At 44.4% G+C, this 21149-nt stretch overlaps 1 protein-coding gene and 2 long non-coding RNA genes across 3 annotated transcripts in view; 2 read left to right on the forward strand and 1 right to left on the reverse strand.

Annotated features, from left to right (window-relative positions):
* Positions 1-4518: 4518 nt before the first annotated feature.
* Positions 4519-21149, reverse strand: part of snx29 (sorting nexin 29) — a 396887-nt gene continuing 380256 nt past the window's right edge. Inside the window, exon 20 of the mRNA XM_084322960.1 lies at positions 4519-4774. Coding sequence (XP_084179086.1) covers positions 4648-4774 — 127 coding nt within the window. The 3' untranslated portion in view covers positions 4519-4647. The remainder of the gene's footprint in view (positions 4775-21149) is intronic.
* On the forward strand, positions 13988-18291 carry LOC311235253. The gene is made up of 6 exons (XR_014620149.1): positions 13988-14103; positions 16943-17171; positions 17265-17538; positions 17643-17820; positions 17917-17993; positions 18212-18291. It is a non-coding gene; the product is annotated as an uncharacterized lncRNA (long non-coding RNA).
* On the forward strand, positions 19051-19948 carry LOC311235254. Its single transcript, XR_014620150.1, has 3 exons — positions 19051-19170; positions 19300-19448; positions 19594-19948. It is a non-coding gene; the product is annotated as an uncharacterized lncRNA (long non-coding RNA).

Below are 21149 nucleotides of genomic sequence, written 5' to 3' on the forward strand. Positions count from 1 at the left end.
GTCTCCTCGGTCCACTGCGCGTTTGATCCAAAGGCTTACAGCCAGCGGCGCCCAAAGCCCGTGAGACCTGTGAGACAGGTCCAAGTGCCGGGGAAATCAAAATTCGATCATATTCTATTTCATTCTATTACACGATGCGCCCGGAATGGCGGCCACATTGCCAGAAGTGTAAGTGCTTGGTGTCTTTGCCCTGTATTCATTCATTGTGTATGAGTGTGTGTGTCTGTCTGTGTGTCTGTCTGTCTGTCTGTCTGTCTGTCTGTGTGTGTGTGTGTGTGTGTCTGTCTGTCTGTGTGTCTGTGTGTGTGTGTCTGTCTGTCTGTCTGTCTGTCTGTCTGTCTGTCGTGTGTGTGTGCGTGTGTGTGTGCGTGTGTACGGCCCAACATTGCCTAGAGCAGCCATCCAGATCCTAACTGCACTTGTACACAATTTTCTGGTCGACAGGCAATGAGCAATTTAGTAAACTCCTGCCCCCCCCCCCCACCGACACGGTGCAGGGCACCTCTGGCGAACACGGGAGACCGCTCGCGAACGTGAGCTTGGAGACCTTGCTCCCCGCAAAGCGGCTAGGACGTTAAACAACGACGGCACAAAATAGGACGCACGGGTGGAGTTACACAGACGCTCGACAAACAGGAATGAAAGGAAACGGAATATATGATTAATTATATCTATCCATCCATACTGTACATCCATCCATCCATCCGCTCGCGGCCCCTGCGTCCCTCTGCATACAGGCGTATGGTGCACGCTTTGCTGCATGTGGCACATCAACACATTCAAACACTTAGGTGCAAATTGGCGGTGTGTATGTACGTACCTATGCATGCATGGATGGACAAATGCACCAGGGCACATGTATATATATATATATTATATACACACACATACACACACACAACCTAATGGCCTGTTAGGAGACAAACACAGGAGCGCACTGACACAGAGACACTGGTACAGGGTGTTCCGTACACATTACACTTTGTTTTATTGTTGTTGAGCCCCCCCCCCCCCCCCCGCCGTCACTGTGACCTCAATAATATCATTAAGCCCTCCCTTGTCACTGTGACACCGATAATATCGCTGAGCCCCCCCCCCCCGTCACTGTGACATCGATAATGTCGTTGAGCCCCCTGTGTCACTGTGACATCGATAATATCGTTGAGCCCCCTGTGTCACTGTGACAGTGGTAATGTTGTTGAGCCCCCCGTGTCACTGTCACATCGATAATATCGTTGAGCCCCCCTCGTCACTGTGACAGTGGTAATGTTGTTGAGCCCCCCGTGTCACTGTCACATCGATAATATCGTTGAGCCCCCCTCGTCACTGTGACAGTGGTAATGTTGTTGAGCCCCCGTGTCACTGTCACATCGATAATATCGTTGAGTCTCCCACCGTCACCGTAACATCGATAATATCATTGAGTCTCCCACCGTCACAGTAACATCGATAATATCATTGAGTCTCCCACCGTCACAGTAACATCGATAATATCGTTGAGCCCCCCTTGTCACTGTCACATCGATAATATCATTGAGTCTCCCACCGTCACAGTAACATCGATAATATCGTTGAGCCCCCCTTGTCACTGTGACATCGATAAATATAAGGCCCTGACTGCTGAGCTAAGGCAAGGTACAGAGAGTACACAGACAGAAATATGGAGCACTGTGAAGAGTGGACACAGCGGTGTCCCCCAATGTGCTAAAATGTCAACTTCCCCGTCCTCGTCTCTCTCGTCTCTCTGCACTCTTGCCCCCCGGGGCGTCGGACGCAGCTTGTCCAGTGGCGGAGGACAGGAGAGACGTGAAGGGGACACTTAAGAGAATATTGGTCCAAGGAACCTATAAAAGAAGGAAGGGTCATCACGTCACTGTGTAGCACGTGATCGGTGCCAAGTGTGGAAACGTTCAATTCGGCCGACATTGAGTTGAATGTGATCAGCCGTCTCCTCGTTTATTATTAGAAGTTACAACCTCGGATGTCAGAATCATCTGCAATTGGCTGCGTTGTTAACTGGCTAATGTTTGATAAATTGGTTGATGTATATTTCCTCACATAGCTGGTATATTTTGCTTCTCCATGCATCTCCCATAGGCTTCAATAGAACTGGCAGAGCATAGGACCACTAGTGTTCTGACGTGATGATGACCCTTCCTTCTTTTATAGTTCCCTTACAGGAGACCAGGAAGTGAAGCCAACGCTGTGTCCAAGGCGACGTGAAACTGGGAAGTCTCAAGGTTCGGTCGGATAAACGATGGAAAGGCAAGGCCGTCGTAAGAGCCTGAACTCGTACTATGGAACTATCTATGTTCCAGGTTGCCACGACAACACCCTCTCTCCTCCCAGTTTCAGGGTGTCTTGAACACTTTTTCAGCCATTGGGTTTTAAGCCCATGTCATCCAGTGCGCGATGACATCATCATCCTCATATTACATTTAATACAGATGTTTGTACACAGAAGACTAACAACGCCCAGAGCTCCTGGAGAGAAAGTGACAAGCCTTTTTCACAGCTCTGTGGAGACACTACTTAATGTACTGCATGTTATGGATGATGTGAGGTGAATGCAATTCAATAGAATGAAAGAGGATGCATATAAAGGGCCGCTACACCTAAAATACCCCCATATTTACTGTTTCATAGCAGAGGAAAGTCTATAATAATAACCAATGTGTTTTTGTAAAGTTACATTTAGATACAACAGCAGTGCCGTTTGTTTAAAAAAAAAAAAAAAAAGACATAACAATCTGTGCGATCATTTAGTTTAAAAAGAACGTGGTCGAGTATCAATTCCATCGTTCCGATTGGTCAATCCTTCTTCGCCGTGTGTCCCATCGTCACAGTTCATTGGCCAACCCACAGTGTGCTAGCGCCCAATAGAATCACTCTATTATGTAGAAAACGTGATAACGACATTTTGTCGCCATCTGATGAAAACCACTTAAGTCATTTTATTTATAATTCTTTTACGGGGAATGAATGTTTACACGGTTCTCCATCATGTGAGTTACATGACCTATGAACAAGGACCTATGAAACACGTTGAAAACCCAACGTATGACTTTAAAAACACACCGTTTTTCCTGAAAAGTTAACTTTTTGAGAGATAAGTGAGGTTTTCATCCGACAGCGCAGGTTTATTTGAAGGTCTCCTCGTGGGAATTTCATTGTAAATACTGTGCGATGTTAACCATCAATGTGAATCATGTACACGTCATCCGTTTGTATGAGAGAAAACACTATTGTACTGTTGTGTGACCGGCTAATTTCAGCTCTTTTCAGATGGTAAATCTTGTGTAGACTTTTGTGAGCAGACCTTCAAATAAAACAAAAGAACAAAAAAAAAACACTTCCATCACAACACGTTTTCGTTTGAACGTCGTCCCGACTACTGTTGGGCGATGATAACATCCATATGGATGAGCTTCTGTTTGGAGACAGACCGCCACTCAGCAGTCCCTACCCGTGCATCCTAACAAGCAGCTTTTGTTTCAAGTGTTTAGTCATCGTTAAGACATTCATCTGCAACAGAAACACCGCAATAATAACCGCTAAGACGTGTTCGCTATGACAATCGTTACAAATCGCTGCAAATATGATCTCAGTCCAGCTGCATAATCTGTGATAGGATTTAGGTTAGGATTTAGTGGAATACGTTGTGTTTTGTGCAGATTCATCATCATCATCATCATCATCATCATCATCATCATCATCATCATCATCATCATAATATAATGCCAACAGGAGTACAAGAGATGGATGCCCATTGCTTTGGTCCATAATAGGAGAGAAGAACTGGGGCGGGGTGCATGGCGTCAAGATCCTAATGGCACCGTAATGTTGACATTCGCCAAAAATTAAAAGTACATTTCTTAAGAAGAACATGTGTTTCTGTTCTCTCCCTCTTTTTCCTCCATCTCTCCATCTCTCCTCAAACCCTTCCTCCCCCTCCCATCACAAGAAATCAGCTACAAAACACTATAGGCACTATGACCAGGTTAAACTTGCACTACAAAACCGAGGCGAATGGGGGGGGGGGGCCTAGGTGTCATCTCTGCAGAGACGTCCTCTGTCTTAGACCCAGCTAGTTGCTGTGCAGTTTGTAAGTCCAGCAGAGAGTCTCGCTGACTCCCAGTGAGGTAAGAGGTACTGACTACAGCGTCCTCCAGTAGAAAACCTAGGGGGAATCATTCGTCATTTAATTACCCAGGTAAAAATCACATGGATATGTTTCATCTCTTCTTCTAGTCCTGTGATGTGACCTCATCTCTCTCTCCTCTCTCTCTCTCTCTCTCTCTCGCTCTCTCTCTCTCTCTCTCTCTCCTCTCTCTCTCCTCTCTCTCTCCTCCTCTCTCTCCTCTCTCTCTCCTCTCTCTCTCTCTCTCTCTCTCTCTCTCTCTCTCTCTCTCTCTCTCTCTCTCTCTCTCTCTCTCTCTCTCTCTCTCTCTCTCCTCCTCTCTCTCTCTCTCTCTCCTCCTCCAACTCAAAGGCTTTTGAGAGTCCACCGGAAGCCCGGCCAGCCAATCCCGACCTCTGCTCCGAGTCCCTAGTCCAGGATGTACACGGTGCGGGAACGTCCACATTCTAAGCCAATCGGAGCCGGCGTCCAAAGGCGGTAAAAAAAGGGTTTGAGAGATGAAGAGGTTAGAGGTCGCCGCTCTGGGGTTCTGGTCGGGCCTCCTGGTTGCGGCTGCGGCCCAGTCTGGGGAACCGCGACGAGGCTTTGGACCGCGCCGTCTTGGCCCCTCCGTCGTTGGCCTGGGGCGTGTCTCTGGGGACGACAGGTGGGGGAAATCAAAGTTAGTGGGTTAGGTCTTCATGGTTTACGTGAATCAGACACAGCCGAGCTGGAAATCTTCTAGGTGGGGATAATCAAATGCCAAGCTAATTAAAATACCTTATTTCTTGAAAAACAGATTGGATATACAAGGTATATCTAGACACTGGCCGGTGGGATATCATTGTTATTTAAATTGTTACAAAAAAACAAGCTTTTTACACGCCGTTACTAGCATGCTGAACCACTTTTTCCTCTTGACATGCTACTGTAAGTTCAGTGCCTCTAAACGGTGGAAGAAGTACATTTGTTGAGGATCATTTTACTTGGGATGACAGTGACATACCCCCTCCAGCTAATATCTAGACATGAAATCAGACAACATACCGTGTGTTTTTAATGAAAGCCGAATGATGTGAATTATCTTACCGCCTGACCCCTCACCGAACTGAACATGAGCACAATACGCCACATCAGCTGCAACAGTGGTCACGATCGAGGCTAACCCAACGTGTGCCGTATCCACCAGGCGTGCCGTATCCACCAGCTGTGATACTGTATATTATCCACCAGGTGTGCCGTATCCACCAGCTGTGATACTGTATATTATCCACCAGGTGTGCCGTATCCCCCAGGCATGCTACTGTATATCCACTAGGCTACTGTATATCCACTAGGCTACTGTATATCCACTAGGCTACTGTATATCCACTAGGCTACTGTATATCCACTAGGCTACTACTGTATATCCACTAGGCTACTGTATATCCATCAGGCTACTGTATATCCACTAGGCTACTACTGTATATCCACTCCGTGAGTATATCCACAGTCACGATGGACTTCATGTGTTGTGAAGTGACTGTGGCACGTAGCGGTACTGCAAGTCAACTCACTCCCCTTAAAAGGCATCCAGACCCATTACTTAGAAGTGAATTCACCTCTTGGTATAGTGGTCTGCGATGTCGCCCGTGGTGCGGGAGACCGGTGTTCGACTCCCACTCAGGGCATGTCAAATGAGACCGGTTTTCCTAGGCTACTACTGTATATCCACTAGGCTACTGTATATCCACTAGGTGTGCTATATCCACTAGGCGTAGTATATCCACTAGGCGTAGTATATCCACTAGGCATGCTATATCCACTAGGAGTGCTATATCCACTAGGAGTGCTATATCCACTAGGCGTGCTATATCCACTAGAGACTAGGCCATGTATCACAACCAGTGTTGTGCTAGTTACTGAAAAATAGTAACTCAGTTACTTTACTAATTACTTCATTTCAAAAGTAACTCAGTTACTTTACTAGTTACTTACACCCAAAAGTAATGCGTTACTGTGAAAAGTAACTATTTAGTTACTTAAAAAAATATATATTGCTCCGATTAATGCCCTTACAGATTCTTAGTCAACATCTGTTGATCATTTTGACAGTTTCCACTAATCTCTCTCTCTCTCTCTCTCTCTCTCCTAGTATGTCTCTTGCTCTCTGTCTCTCATTCTCCCCCTTTCTTCCTTTCTTCCTTCCTTCCTTCCTTCCTTCCTTCCTTCCTTCCTTCCTTCCTTCCTTCCTTCCTTCCTTCCTTCCTTCCTTCCTTCCTTCCTTCCTTCCTTCCTTCCTTCCTTCCTTCCTTCCTTCCTTCCTTCCTCCCTCCCTCCCTCCCTCCCTCCCTCCCTCACGTGTGAACACTTACGGCAACCAACATGCGCTTCCGCGTTTCTCTGATTGGCCGAGCGCCTTCCGCGTTTCTCTGATTGGCCGAGCGCGGCTCCCCCTTAAGCTCCAGGAGAGAGGAGAGAGGCTGAAAACCTGCAGTTCTTGCCCGACTGAACGGGAGCCGAATCCCGGAACCGATTTTTCTGATGAATACCCCCAAAACATGGAGGTCCCGAATGCATGGAAGTATTGATTGCGCCGTAACGAATCATTAAAAAAATATACCGTTAACTGGAATATGTTGTGTCTTTACACATATGTTGGATTATGTAATTGGTTTGTCATGACAAACTAATAAAAAATCGCGATTTACCCGGTGGCTACAACAACACACAGTGACTACACGGGGCGACAGTGGCCCAGGAGGTAGAGCAGTCGTCTGGCAATCCGCAGGTTCCCGGTTCGATTCCCGCTCCTCCCGGGCAGCGTGTCGATGTGTCCTTGAGCAAGACACTTAACCCCTAATTGCTCCCGATGAGCAGGTTGGCACCTTGCATGGTTGCCTCCGCCATCGGTGTGTGAATGTGTGAGTGAATGTGTGAGTGAATGGGTAAAAATGTGAGTAACAAATTGTAAAGCGCTTTGGATAAAAGCGCTATATAAAAAAGCAGCCATTTACAAGCCACCGGGTAAATCGCGATTTTTTATTAGTTATTGCAAAGAATATATATATTTTTTTTAATATATATATTTTTTATGACGGTATTTATATATTTGTATATTATATACTGTAACTGTATAACTGTAACACTGTATATTATAAGTTTATCCTGCTCAAAGCACTTCACCATTTTAATATTGTGTGTATTGAGCCGTACCGTATTGTAGCCATTCTCCAATCTGTTAAATAAAGTTTTCATTCATTCATTACACTACTGTACGTACACAATCAGGCTATGTGCTACTAAAAATCAATGCAGATCATGATGCGTCATTCAGACCACTTGATAATTATGTATTTCCTGCCCGAAAATACCCTGGGGAGAGCTTCACTCGCTCCTGTAAGGCGGGCGGCCTGGTTCAAAGAGTGGCAGTGGCTAGAGTACATTGCTGAACGTGACAGCATTGTGTGCAGAGTGTGTAGGTCAGCGATTGTGAAAAAGTTGGTGTCGAAGAGCGAGAGCGCCTTTGTAAAGGAGACAGGCTTTTCCAATTGGAGGAAAGCAATGGAGAAATTACGGGACCATGAGAAATCTCGCATTCATTCAGATGCGAGTCAAAAATGTGCAGCGCTGAAAAGTAAGCCAATTAATGCACTGCTTTCCGAAACGATTGCAAAAAAACAAATGACAGCAAGGAAAATGCTAGAGCTGCAGTTCAGCTGCATACGATTCCTCGGGCGCCAGGGGCTTCCACTGAGGGGTGATGCAAATAGGGATGGAGTGTTATGGCAGCTGATGATGGAAAGAGTGCGCACCGAGTCTGATCCCGAGTTGAAGAATTGGCCCCAAAAGAGAGACAACTGGATGTCCAACAACATCCAAAACGAAATCTTACAGCTGTTTGCCCATGATATTCAGCGACAAATTAGAGGCAAAGCATCCAAAAGCCCATTATTTGGCTTGAGCGCTGACGGAACCACTGATGTCACTGGAAAGAAATAATTCTCGTGTAATATACAGTTCGCCGATGACAACTTGGAAGCTCAGAACTTCTTTTGGGGTTTTTACAATGCCCCAGACACAACAGCCGAGACGCTGTTTTTGTGTATAAAAGACATTCTTTTACGCCTCGACCTGCCCATGGAGAGGCTGATAGGATACTGTTTTGACGGGGCCAGCAACATGTCTGGGGGGTACAGGCTAGACTAAAGGAAATGTGTCCCGACTCTGTTTTTCTCCACTGCGCAAAAAAAAATTTTAAATCTCAAAGGCCGCACCCCCTACCGATTTAAAGTTCCAACGTGCCTGGGTGGGGAACAACCAGGAGATCACTGCAACTCACACAAGTTGGAGAACTATCTCTCTCTCTCTCTTGCTCTCACACACACACAAAGGGAGCCGCATGTGATTGGTGGAGGCGGGACCCTTACAAAAAACTGTTGTTGCTAATCATTGACACATGCTAGCCTGTAATAATATAAGAAATAGGCTCAGAAACAGGCATCACACGATTGGCGCAGATGTCACATGACCAGAAATGTCAGTGGCCAATCAGATCACGCAAACCAAACGCGGAAGTGCAACTCCGTTAGGGAAAATATTCACGCCCCCAGACCCCCTGCTTAACCCCTTTTCCGCCAATAACGTCATACGACGGGTTTCAAGTTCATGCGAATTCTGCCAATAACAGCGTACGACGTGTTTCAAGTTCATATTTCATATTTTCGCCATGGTATTCATATTTCACCGACGGAGTCTTGGCTGATGCTGTAGGACTCAGCACAACTCTGCAACGCTTCAATACTGCCACCTGGTGGCTGATCGGCGAGTTGCCAAACCGGAAATGCCCGTTGCAGCTCGGTCCGTCCCCTAATTCCGTCCGGCCACTCGTTTATCGTCCCGGGACTCAAGACACACACCGTGGATATAGATCGTTGCCATAACTCAATAAACCACATGATTTGGGCGTATATTAGTATTATACAAACTGGAACTGGATCGCCTCGATCCACATCACATAACTGGGATCTGTTTGCTCCACTCTCATCGCCCAACGCTACGAGGAAGCTGCCGTGAGTTTTTGTTTATCATTTTCGATACAAACTGCTCTGATCTATATATCACCCATACTACATAAATCATTTAACGTCGGTCACGGAATTATAAACGACCCCCCCCCTCCCTCCATTCACCCGTGCATGATCAGTCATAACGTTTAGGACCATGTACAGTTGACATTTTTAATATAGCGTTGATCGTATCAAACGGCATTTGATAATCTAATATATGCATTTATGTCTATATCTCACGCTCTAGGAAATACTGCAGAAAACGATAAAAACATATTTATAATCTAGACGGTATTTTCGTATGAATGTGTGAATGAAAAAGTAAAACGTTCCTACATCCTGAACGATAGATAATCGATGTTGAATGGGCCATAGTAATGTCAATTTAGCAATACAATTTAAAAAGTTATAGCCCTGCAAAGAAGGTGAACATCTCCATAGACTTACAGTACTGGCAGAGAATGGTATAAGATGATCAAAGTGGTGGCAGGGAATGGGTTAAAAAGTGGCCTGACTGGGGCTATATTTTGCACTATATTTCCTAGCCTGAATCCCCAGTCCGGCCCTGGTTAAAAGCCTCCAATGCTTATTAGTGTGTGTGCGTTTGAACGTGTGCATGTTTCAACCATACATTTCCAATTATAAAAAAAAATAAAAATTATTAAATTTATTTATTTTGTATTTTTTTTTAACCTCCTATAATAGTGGGGGTCGCAGCTCTCTGACACCGTTATTTGGGGGTCGCAGCCTGAAACGTTTGGGAACCCCTGCATTAGAGTACTAGTTACTGCCAAAAGTAACGGCGTTACTGTAACGCGTTAGTCCCAACACTGATCACAACGTCATTCGGCTTACTATTCAACATTCCCATTGAAGTACTGCACTAACTAAAACGTGATATAAGGTACTAGCCTGGCCTCACCTATAAGTTAAAAACAATTCACCATCATCCACTCATGTTAGATGAGTAATTCATACTTGTCTCCATGAAGCACAATCAAGCCAAAACACAAGGCTTCCAGAAACCAGTTATCTTGAAGGCCCGATCTGTGATCCAAATGTATATAAATGGGTCGCCCCAACATAATTTTTTATTTAAAAACCTTTTTGGAAGGAAGGAAAGGAGATATTCTCTCATTCTCCAGTCTAATTGATTGACTGAGATCTTCATACATGGACTAATTACTGGACAGCAGGTAAATATGAGTGTTTCATTGTATTGCTGTGGCTGTAATGGTTTCTTAATGCTGGTAATGCTCGTAAACACTTGAGTAAAACAATGTTCTAGGGTTGGGAATGTGAATCCCTACCCACCTTTAAAACTGCCCTCAAAGAGCACCTACGGGAGGCTGCAATTCAAAACTGGCCGCCGTAAATGTCCAAATCAAACTCTTCCAAGAACATTATGTGAAGACACCCCATGTTTATATGGTCAGAAATATCCCGGATAGGGGCTTTAAAAGGGGAACATCACCCAATTTCAGAATGCATGCGTGTTATTCCTCTGGTCTAAGACAGTCCAAAACCTAGAGTGTCAAACTTGTGATGTCATCATGTATAAAGTCTGGAGCTGCTCCCTAGACAATGAATTGGGAAAGACTGCAACGATGACAAAGAGCGCCTGTATATCTTCTGCTTCAGAACTGAGAAGAACACGATAGAATGTAGCTCTGGGTATAAAAACGCAAACAAACATTCTGCACAGATTCTCTACAAAATCAGTCTCCCATTCACAGTCAATGGAGCAGCACCAGAAATCCTGGCTTTGGGAGAGAGTAACTCGTGTTCACAAACATCGATTGAACGTTCCCAGGCCTTGGAGATAACATATTTCATTTCAATTCAGTTCAAAGTTCCTCTTTAATACCACAGCTTTTGGATAAAGCCGTCGAACATTACATTCAAAGCAGTCCCTTCTCTTCCACCGTGAGTACGCTTTGCTCCTTCAGTGCCTGACATTTGTCCAAGGTTCTAAGAGTTTCATAATAACTCATACCGTCACAATATGTAACAATCATTTGTGTCTGAAGTGAATGTAATTACAGTCCTTTATGATGTAAGTGTTTTTTTATCCCCCCCCCCCCCCTCCATCTTCTCTTATTTCCTCCAAGGTTGACTTATGTTTCCTTGACGATACTGTGGGTGATGCAGCGCTCACAGGACAGCACTGGGACCAGGACTGTATCTCCGCCCCGGTCAACACATTGCTTCCACATCGGTGACCAAACCCTCGTTGTATAAAACCCCCTGATTTCATCTCGGCGAGGAGGAACAGCCGTTACCGTGACTCATGTCCTTAACAACGGGTGACCCTCTGACCCCTCCATGCTGCCTTGATAAACACACTGGAGGAACGAATGAGCGAACTCGTCAGAGGAAGGAAACGAAAGGTGGCCGAGAGTCCCAACAGTGTGACGCTCTTCTCCCTGTTGCGATGCTCTCTTCATGGCTGGGCAGATCAGGTGGGGTTCTGTGCCGCTGCTGGGAGATAAAGCGGTCGATTGGAATGGCACCCTCTCCTCTAAGAGTCTTGATTTGTATTGGATAGCGCAACAGGGAGTCAGGTGGTGGGGGGGGTTCTTGCCTGATGTACAAAACCAATCCAAACAGAAAAGAACAGCGGCATGCTGGTCTCATTAACAAGACAGTACCGTTGCCAGAACTGCGCTTCCTGAATAGATGTTATTGGGGCCAGTTGGGATGGTTACACTGTATTACCTGCTGTGACAAAGTGGCCTAAGGCAGAGAATGAGAGACACAGAATGGGCTTCAAACCCACGCCGTGCCGGTGCTTGAGGCTACAGAGTGGTGGTGTTACAGTAGAGCCAGAAGACCAACCAAACACAACCATGACATGTTGATAATTCGCAGTACAGTAGACCCAACCATGACATGTTGATAATACACAGTACAGTAGATCTAACCATGACATGTTGATAATACGCAGTACAGTAGATCCAACCATGACATATTGATAATACACAGTACAGTAGATCTAACCATGACATGTTGATAATACGCAGTACAGTAGATCTAACCATGACATGTTGATAATACGCAGTACAGTAGATCCAACCATGACATATTGATAATACGCAGTACAGTAGATCTAACTACAGTATGACATATTGATAATACACAGTACAGTAGATCCAACCATGACATGTTGATAATACGCAGTACAGTAGATCCAACCATGACATATTGATAATACACAGTACAGTAGATCTAACCATGACATGTTGATAATACGCAGTACAGTAGATCTAACCATGACATGTTGATAATACGCAGTACAGTAGATCCAACCATGACATATTGATAATACGCAGTACAGTAGATCTAACTACAGTATGACATATTGATAATACACAGTACAGTAGATCCAACCATGACATGTTGATAATACGCAGTACAGTAGATCCAACCATGACATGTTGATGATACATAGTACAGTAGATCCAACCATGACATATTGATAATACGCAGTACAGTACAGTATGTATACAGTTCATATACAGTACAGCACTTTGTGATATATTACCATCACTGCAAATTGACATACTAGTTCAGTAGTTCCCAAAGTGGTGTGCCGTGATAACTGTCGAGGGGTGCCGTGCACAATCTGCTTATTTCACATCAAATCAAATCAAATTTATTTCTAAGGCCCGACAACACACGTTAATGTCCCCATGGGCCGTACACGTCTTCTTTAAACAAGTCAAGAAGAAACATCACAATAATTCAAGAACATTTCATTTCACATTCTCATAGCTCTTATACTACATAATTATTGGTAAGCTACCTCCTTATACTACATCATTATTTGTAAGCTACTTCTTTATACTACATCATTATTGGAATGGAATTTTGGAACTTATGGAACCCCGTTCTAGTCACTGGCTGGCCAGAGTTTGCTCTGAACAGGGTAATTCTGCATTTTGCTATGATGCCCCTTTAGCTCATGGAATGAACTCCAACAGTCCTTAAAGGGGCTATGCGTTATAAATGTCATTTTTCAGTCTCTAGCATTGTATTATAGTAATAGGAGTTCGTATCAATGTGTTTTTGGGCCTAAATACTATATTGACGAATTCCTCAGCTACAGCCCATCCCCTATTTGCCTCTAGTAAATCAGGTCATGTTGATTTGACGAGCTGGGCAACGTCACGGGGCGCTGTTTATAGCGCAAGGTGATGTGATTGGCTGTGTGGTTTTACCTAATGCCCGCCTCCATTCTTGGTACCTGGAGCCGATACAACCTGGAAACAGAAATTGCCGTCACTCGCCTCAATTTCACGATGAGCAGCAAACCCCGCAGATGTAATGTTCCTGGTTGCAGAGCTACCGAGAAGTCTTTGCACAGTTTCCCCGTTGATGCCGAACTTCGCCAACAATGGAACAAGTTCCTTTTTGGTGACCCTCCAAGTTCCGTTGCAACGTCTAATACTCGGGTTTGTACTGCACATTTCTCCGCCGACGACGTCACCAATCAAGGTATTTTTGATGCTGGAGTGGTCTCCATGTTGGTGCTAACCAAAAGAGCTGTGCCTTCAATACGCGACCCGACACAAGAAATAGTAAGTAGATATGTCGTGTGAGATATGTTATCATAAATACCATCTAACGTTATAGTAACTGCTGCTCTTTATAAAGTAACGTTATAGAAAACTATTGAAGCAAGCTAGTCATAACTTCTAAATAAAAGAACACAACTAGTGAGAGGTAAACAAGGTAACGTTATATTTAGTGGCTTGTATTATATTGTAATTGATTTACGATTTGGTAACTCTTAGGCCACCACAAGTTCCAGCGGCAATGTACGCCTTTCTCCTGCTTCAAGGGACTTCAGTTGCCAGACAGACAACCCAAAGATTCGTTCTGTTGGTACACAGCTTTCTATGAAAACACTTCGTTCGCATGTCAAGAGTCAAGGTAGGTTTGTAACTCAGTGTGATGTAATGTAATAATGTGTAATAATGTGACCCAGAATTGTTTAGATTGGCCCCCTTCACCCACCGCTTTCACCCAAAGCTGTAAAGGAATGTGGATTGTTTGTATAGTGTCCCCCCCCCCCCCCACCTCCAATGTAAATTACCCAGTATGGTTGTCAATATACAGTATATATACAGTATATACAGTCAAATGTATATACTCCCTTTTCTTGACTCCTTCAGTATCACAAACAGTACTGTATTTGCAAATCAAATTTAGCTCTAGTGTGGTGACCCATGTTGGCGTTACACAGGTCACAATGCTAGCTCTAGTGGTGACCATGTTGGTGTTACACAGGTCACAATGCTAGCTCTAGTGTGGTGACCATGTTGCTGTTACACCAGGTCACAATGCTAGCTCTAGTGTGGTGACCATGTTGGTGTTACACCAGGTCACAATGCTAGCTCTAGTGTGGTGACCATGTTGGTGTTACACAGGTCACAATGCTAGCTCTAGTGTGGTGACCATGTTGCTGTTACACCAGGTCACAATGCTAGCTCTAGTGTGGTGACCATGTTGGTGTTACACCAGGTCACAATGCTAGCTCTAGTGTGGTGACCATGTTGGTGTTACACAGGTCACAATGCTAGCTCTAGTGTGGTGACCATGTTGCTGTTACACCAGGTCACAATGCTAGCTCTAGTGTGGTGACCATGTTGGTGTTACACCAGGTCACAATGCTAGCTCTAGTGTGGTGACCATGTTGGTGTTACACAGGTCACAATGCTAGCTCTAGTGTGGTGACCATGTTGCTGTTACACCAGGTCACAATGCTAGCTCTAGTGTGGTGACCATGTTGGTGTTACACCAGGTCACAATGCTAGCTCTAGTGTGGTGACCATGTTGGTGTTACACAGGTCACAATGCTAGCTCTAGTGTGGTGACCATGTTGCTGTTACACCAGGTCACAATGCTAGCTCTAGTGTGGTGACCATGTTGGTGTTACACCAGGTCACAATGCTAGCTCTAGTGTGGTGACCATGTTGGTGTTACACAGGTCACAATGCTAGCTCTATTGTGGTGACCATGTTGCTGTTACACCAGGTCACAATGCTAGCTCTAGTGTGGTGACCATGTTGGTGTTACACCAGGTCACAATGCTAGCTCTAGTGTGGTGACCATGTTGGTGTTACACAGGTCACAATGCTAGCTCTAGTGTGGTGACCATGTTGCTGTTACACCAGGTCACAATGCTAGCTCTAGTGTGGTGACCATGTTGGTGTTACACCAGGTCACAATGCTAGCTCTAGTGTGGTGACCATGTTGGTGTTACACAGGTCACAATGCTAGCTCTAGTGTGGTGACCATGTTGCTGTTACACCAGGTCACAATGCTAGCTCTAGTGTGGTGACCATGTTGGTGTTACACCAGGTCACAATGCTAGCTCTAGTGTGGTGACCATGTTGGTGTTACACAGGTCACAATGCTAGCTCTATTGTGGTGACCATGTTGCTGTTACACCAGGTCACAATGCTAGCTCTAGTGTGGTGACCATGTTGGTGTTACACCAGGTCACAATGCTAGCTCTAGTGTGGTGACCATGTTGGTGTTACACCAGGTCACAATGCTAGCTCTAGTGTGGTGACCATGTTGGTGTTACACAGGTCACAATGCTAGCTCTATTGTGGTGACCATGTTGCTGTTACACCAGGTCACAATGCTAGCTCTAGTGTGGTGACCATGTTGGTGTTACACAGGTCACAATGCTAGCTCTAGTGTGGTGACCATGTTGGTGTTACACCAGGTCACAATGCTAGCTCTATTGTGGTGACCATGTTGCTGTTACACCAGGTCACAATGCTAGCTCTAGTGTGGTGACCATGTTGCTGTTACACAGGTCACAATGCTAGCTCTATTGTGGTGACCATGTTGGTGTTACACCAGGTCACAATGCTAGCTCTAGTGTGGTGACCATGTTGGTGTTACACCAGGTCACAATGCTAGCTCTAGTGTGGTGACCATGTTGGTGTTACACAGGTCACAATGCTAGCTCTAGTGTGGTGACCATGTTGCTGTTACACCAGGTCACAATGCTAGCTCTAGTGTGGTGACCATGTTGGTGTTACACCAGGTCACAATGCTAGCTCTAGTGTGGTGACCATGTTGGTGTTACACAGGTCACAATGCTAGCTCTATTGTGGTGACCATGTTGCTGTTACACCAGGTCACAATGCTAGCTCTAGTGTGGTGACCATGTTGGTGTTACACCAGGTCACAATGCTAGCTCTAGTGTGGTGACCATGTTGGTGTTACACCAGGTCACAATGCTAGCTCTAGTGTGGTGACCATGTTGGTGTTACACAGGTCACAATGCTAGCTCTATTGTGGTGACCATGTTGCTGTTACACCAGGTCACAATGCTAGCTCTAGTGTGGTGACCATGTTGGTGTTACACAGGTCACAATGCTAGCTCTAGTGTGGTGACCATGTTGGTGTTACACCAGGTCACAATGCTAGCTCTATTGTGGTGACCATGTTGCTGTTACACCAGGTCACAATGCTAGCTCTAGTGTGGTGACCATGTTGCTGTTACACAGGTCACAATGCTAGCTCTATTGTGGTGACCATGTTGGTGTTACACCAGGTCACAATGCTAGCTCTAGTGTGGTGACCATGTTGGTGTTACACAGGTCACAATGCTAGCTCTAGTGTGGTGACCATGTTGCTGTTACGCCAGAGCAGGTCACAATGTGTGAGTGTGTGAGTGAGTGAGTGAGTGAGTGAGTGAGCAAAGTTATCAATAAATCCCTTGTTTGACTAAACTATGTTTTGTAAATAGGTGTTCAGGCGAAAGTCGTGTCGCTCTCGGTGGGGACACAAAATACTGGATACTGGTCTAATCAACAGGGACCATCCACGTCAACACCTGTGAAGGGGTTTAGACCCAGTAAAAGACCACGACTGGAGTCTGATGACGATGGAGTGACCGACAGCTCGATCGATGTTCCAGAGCCGCAGGATTCCACTTTCAACATTGACTCTTTGATTAGCGAGCCCTCGATTCTAGCGTAAGTTAGTTGTTACAAACATCTCCATGGCCCGTAAAAATACAAAAGCTATATAGTTGTGCCGTGTTATTTATTTGTGTTTTTCTCAAGCAGGGAACCGTCAAAACCAATCTATGAGGTCCAGAAATACATCGTTTACGAAGACAGTCTACTGGAATTATTTCAACAGTGTCCGGTGTGCGATGCTCAATGTCATATCACCAAAACTACGCGAGGGACCTTCTTGGCTGTCTCCCAAGTTTGCCCCGGTTGTAAATATAGCCGTAAATGGGCGAGTCAGCCTCTCATCGGCAGCACACCAGCTGGAAATATTCAGCTTTCTGCAGCAGTTTTTTTTACTGGCTCATCTTTCACCCAAATGGAGAAGGTATTTGATTTGATTGATTTGATTGACAAGTCAGATATACATTATGTTTTTGTTTGTGATTCACACGTGCATATTAACAAAGCGTTATTCATTTATTCTTTTAGGTCCTAAATGCGTTACACGTCTCCACAATAAAGTACAGAGCGTTTCGGGTACACGCCAAGAAGTTCTTGGAACCTGCTGTTCTAAGTTTGTGGACCAAGGACCAAGACGTTACCCTCGCCAGATTAAGCGAGAAAGAAAGCGTGATAATCGGCGGTGACATGCGAGCCGATAGTCCAGGTTAGAAAAAGCTCCCCAATGACAAATTCCTACTTTATGAATACATTTTTAATATTGCACTACATTGATTGAAATTGTTATTATTATTTTCAACAGGCCACAGTGCTAAGTACGGAAGTTACTCTGTGATGGAACTCGCCACCAATCATGTCATAGACGTCCAACTAATTCAGGTAATTAACAAGTCTGAAGAGACACTGCACCCTTCATTGTGCTCAAACGAACACAAAGCTCTCGGTCTTGAATCTTGAATCGCTGTAGGTGTGAAGTGGTCTGGCTGGCTGTGTGTGTGAGCGGGGTGTGAAGTGGTCTGGCTGGCTGTGTGTGTGAGCGGGGGTTAGGAAATGTTAATTGTGGAATTTTGAAAAGGCTATTCCCTTCCTTGTTCCAGAGCAATGAGGTGGGAGGCAGCTACCATATGGAACTGGAGGGCTTGAGGAGAAGCCTCGCTCTTCTGGACGCCAAATCCGTGACCTTGGACTGTATTGTCACAGACCGTCACCCGCAGATCCAAAAGTACCTGAGAGATCACGACATCAAACACTTCTACGATGTGTGGCACGTGGCCAAAGGTATGTCGAAACGCATCCCACATTCAATTCCACCCCTCCTACCAACCCCCCCCCCCCCCCCACCCACCCAACCAGTACTGTAATTGCAAATCTGGTATGTCAAAAAATGTAGATGTAGCAGTACTGTCTATCTGTATGTCATGTATGTCATACGACTGTTATGTAATGTTATGTTATGTTATGTAATTCAAGGTCTGTCTAAGAAGCTTGACAAAATTGCACAGGCGAAAGACTGCAAGGTCATAAAAAAGTGGCGCCTGCACATTTCAAACCACCTCTACTGGACAGCTGCCACGTCGAAGTCTGCCGATGAGAGGGTTGCTAGGTGGAAGTCATGTCTCAATCACATGATGAATGTACATGAACACGACGAAGAACCACTCTATCCGCGTTGTCTTCATGCTGACCGTGTATCAAGAGATAGTAGCAAGTGGGTTAAACCTGGTATGTCTGTCTGTCTTTCATCATGAATATATACTCAAAATATTTATTTATGTCCTCATTCTAGATTGGTGTGATTTTCAAATGTATACTTGCTTGAATAATTCTAATCTACTGTAATATACTCTAATGAAATATCTGAATGCAATTTCTTTTTTACTTTAGACTCAAAACCGGCCCACCAGCTCGAGAAGGTTTTGCTAAACACAAGGATCATCAAAGATGTCGCCAAATTGAGTCCACACCATCAAACGTCTTCATTGGAGTCCTATCACAGTGTGATTTTACGTTTTGCCCCAAAAAACGTGGTTTTTTCGTACATAGGAATGCTTTGCAGGTATTTTATATTGTGTACAAATGACTAATTATGGACTCCTGATTTGTCAAATAACTCATTATGTTGCATTAGATAACCTCAGATCAACTACAAATATATTGCTTGTGCTTATTGAAATTTTCCTTTCAGACTATACCTAGCTGCCATGCATTTCAATGAAAACTCAAATCGCCAGCAAGCCATAAACGCTTCTGGAGAGCCGGCGTACAAGATGAGTTTTCCAAAGGCCAAAAAAGGTGGACACACAATAAAACCAAGGAAAATCCCAGCGACATTCAGTAAGTAAAAATATCAACATTTATTATTGCACACACATGACCTATATAAATAGAAAAATATTTCCACTTACAGTGGAATACAATAAATTGAATAAATAATAACCTTTTTAACATGACAAAACAAATAACAATTTCTCATTTACAGACTATGTCAACCAGCTGATGGCGCTCCTGTTTGACTCCGTCGTTCGTGACCCCCAACAATATATCCAGGTGGTAGAGGCGATTGCCATCCCAGAACCTTTGTGCGCACAGTTCGACAGGCCTTCCATGGAAGAAGCGGTAGCCGGCTATGTGTCACGATTCAATCCTGTACCGGTCTGAAGCCAGTATAGACACCATCAACATCCGGAAATTCTGTGCGGATTCGAACCACGACACAGGATGGGATTACTACCCTCACTCTGCGGCCTAAGTAGCCGAAGCACCACGCGACAAAGCATCTGTACGCGATATATCTGAAACGGCTGAAGAAAATCAAGTATTATATTTATGCACAAATAAAATAAAAAAAAAAGCTGGGAAATAACCATTTGTCATGTCATGTCATTGGACAGTAGCAAGCATTGATTATATGTGATGTGCAATAAGGATTAGATTGTGTTTGCAAGAAAGATTAGTATAGTCTGAGAGATGCAAGATGGAGAAACACCTGTAAAAAAATATATAAATCTGTAATAAATATTATTTACTTATTGATTCCGCTTTCTGGTATCCGGCCAAAATCTGCCTTGTAGATATTAGTTGCCATTTGGATGGTATAGGGGTTGAAGCACACTGGATCCAATCCCGGATGATCAACCATGCACAGTAGTCCAGTTGGTTCCTGGTTAATTCGACGTCTGACCTATATATATAGAAAATTAAATCGTTAGCCATATGCATGGTTTTCAGTGCTACCAAGATGCAAGTTTGTGTTACTACTTTACCTGTGGAACTTCCATGCAGCATACATTCTCAGTCTCTGTTGGCATCCGTTCACAATTTCCGCACGTGCACCTAGTAGATTTGAGGGTGAATGAAATTATCAATCAATGGAGGCCAGAGAAAGACTTTCGTCTTGTTTACATCAGGGTCCCCCAATTTCAATCGTCAAGTACAGTTAGTGTCAGTCAGTACAATCAGTCACACTGTTCACAGAAGCAACAGTCAATCATCTTTATCTTTCAGTCACACTGTTCACAGAAGCAACAGTCAGTCATCTTTATCTTTCAGTCACACTGTTCACAGAAGCAACAGTCAATCATCTTTATCTTTCAGTCACACTGTTCACAGAAGCAACAGTCAATCATCTTTATCTTTCAGTCACACTGTTCACAGAAGCAACAGTCAGTCATCTTTATCTTTCAGTCACACTGTTCACAGAAGCAACAGTCAATCATCTTTATCTTTCAGTCACACTGTTCACAGAAGCAACAGTCAGTCATCTTTATCTTTCAGTCACACTGTTCACAGAAGCAACAGTCAATCATCTTTATCTTTCAGTCACACTGTTCACAGAAGCAACAGTCTCCGAGCAGAGACTCTCATCGGGACAGAGTGTGTGTTTTCGACGGGCCGCGCGCGACAGAAGTACACAACTATTATATAACAGTAAGTAACTAATAGTGCAATTAATCAACTTACCAATCGGAAACGATGTAACGTAAGCCTCGATCGCTGTTGTTTGGGGGTTAGTGTCAGTACAATCTAACGTTAGTG

This window comes from Notolepis coatsorum (genome assembly GCF_963971535.1).
Source record: "Notolepis coatsorum genome assembly, chromosome: 10".
NCBI lineage: Eukaryota > Metazoa > Chordata > Actinopteri > Aulopiformes > Paralepididae > Notolepis > Notolepis coatsorum.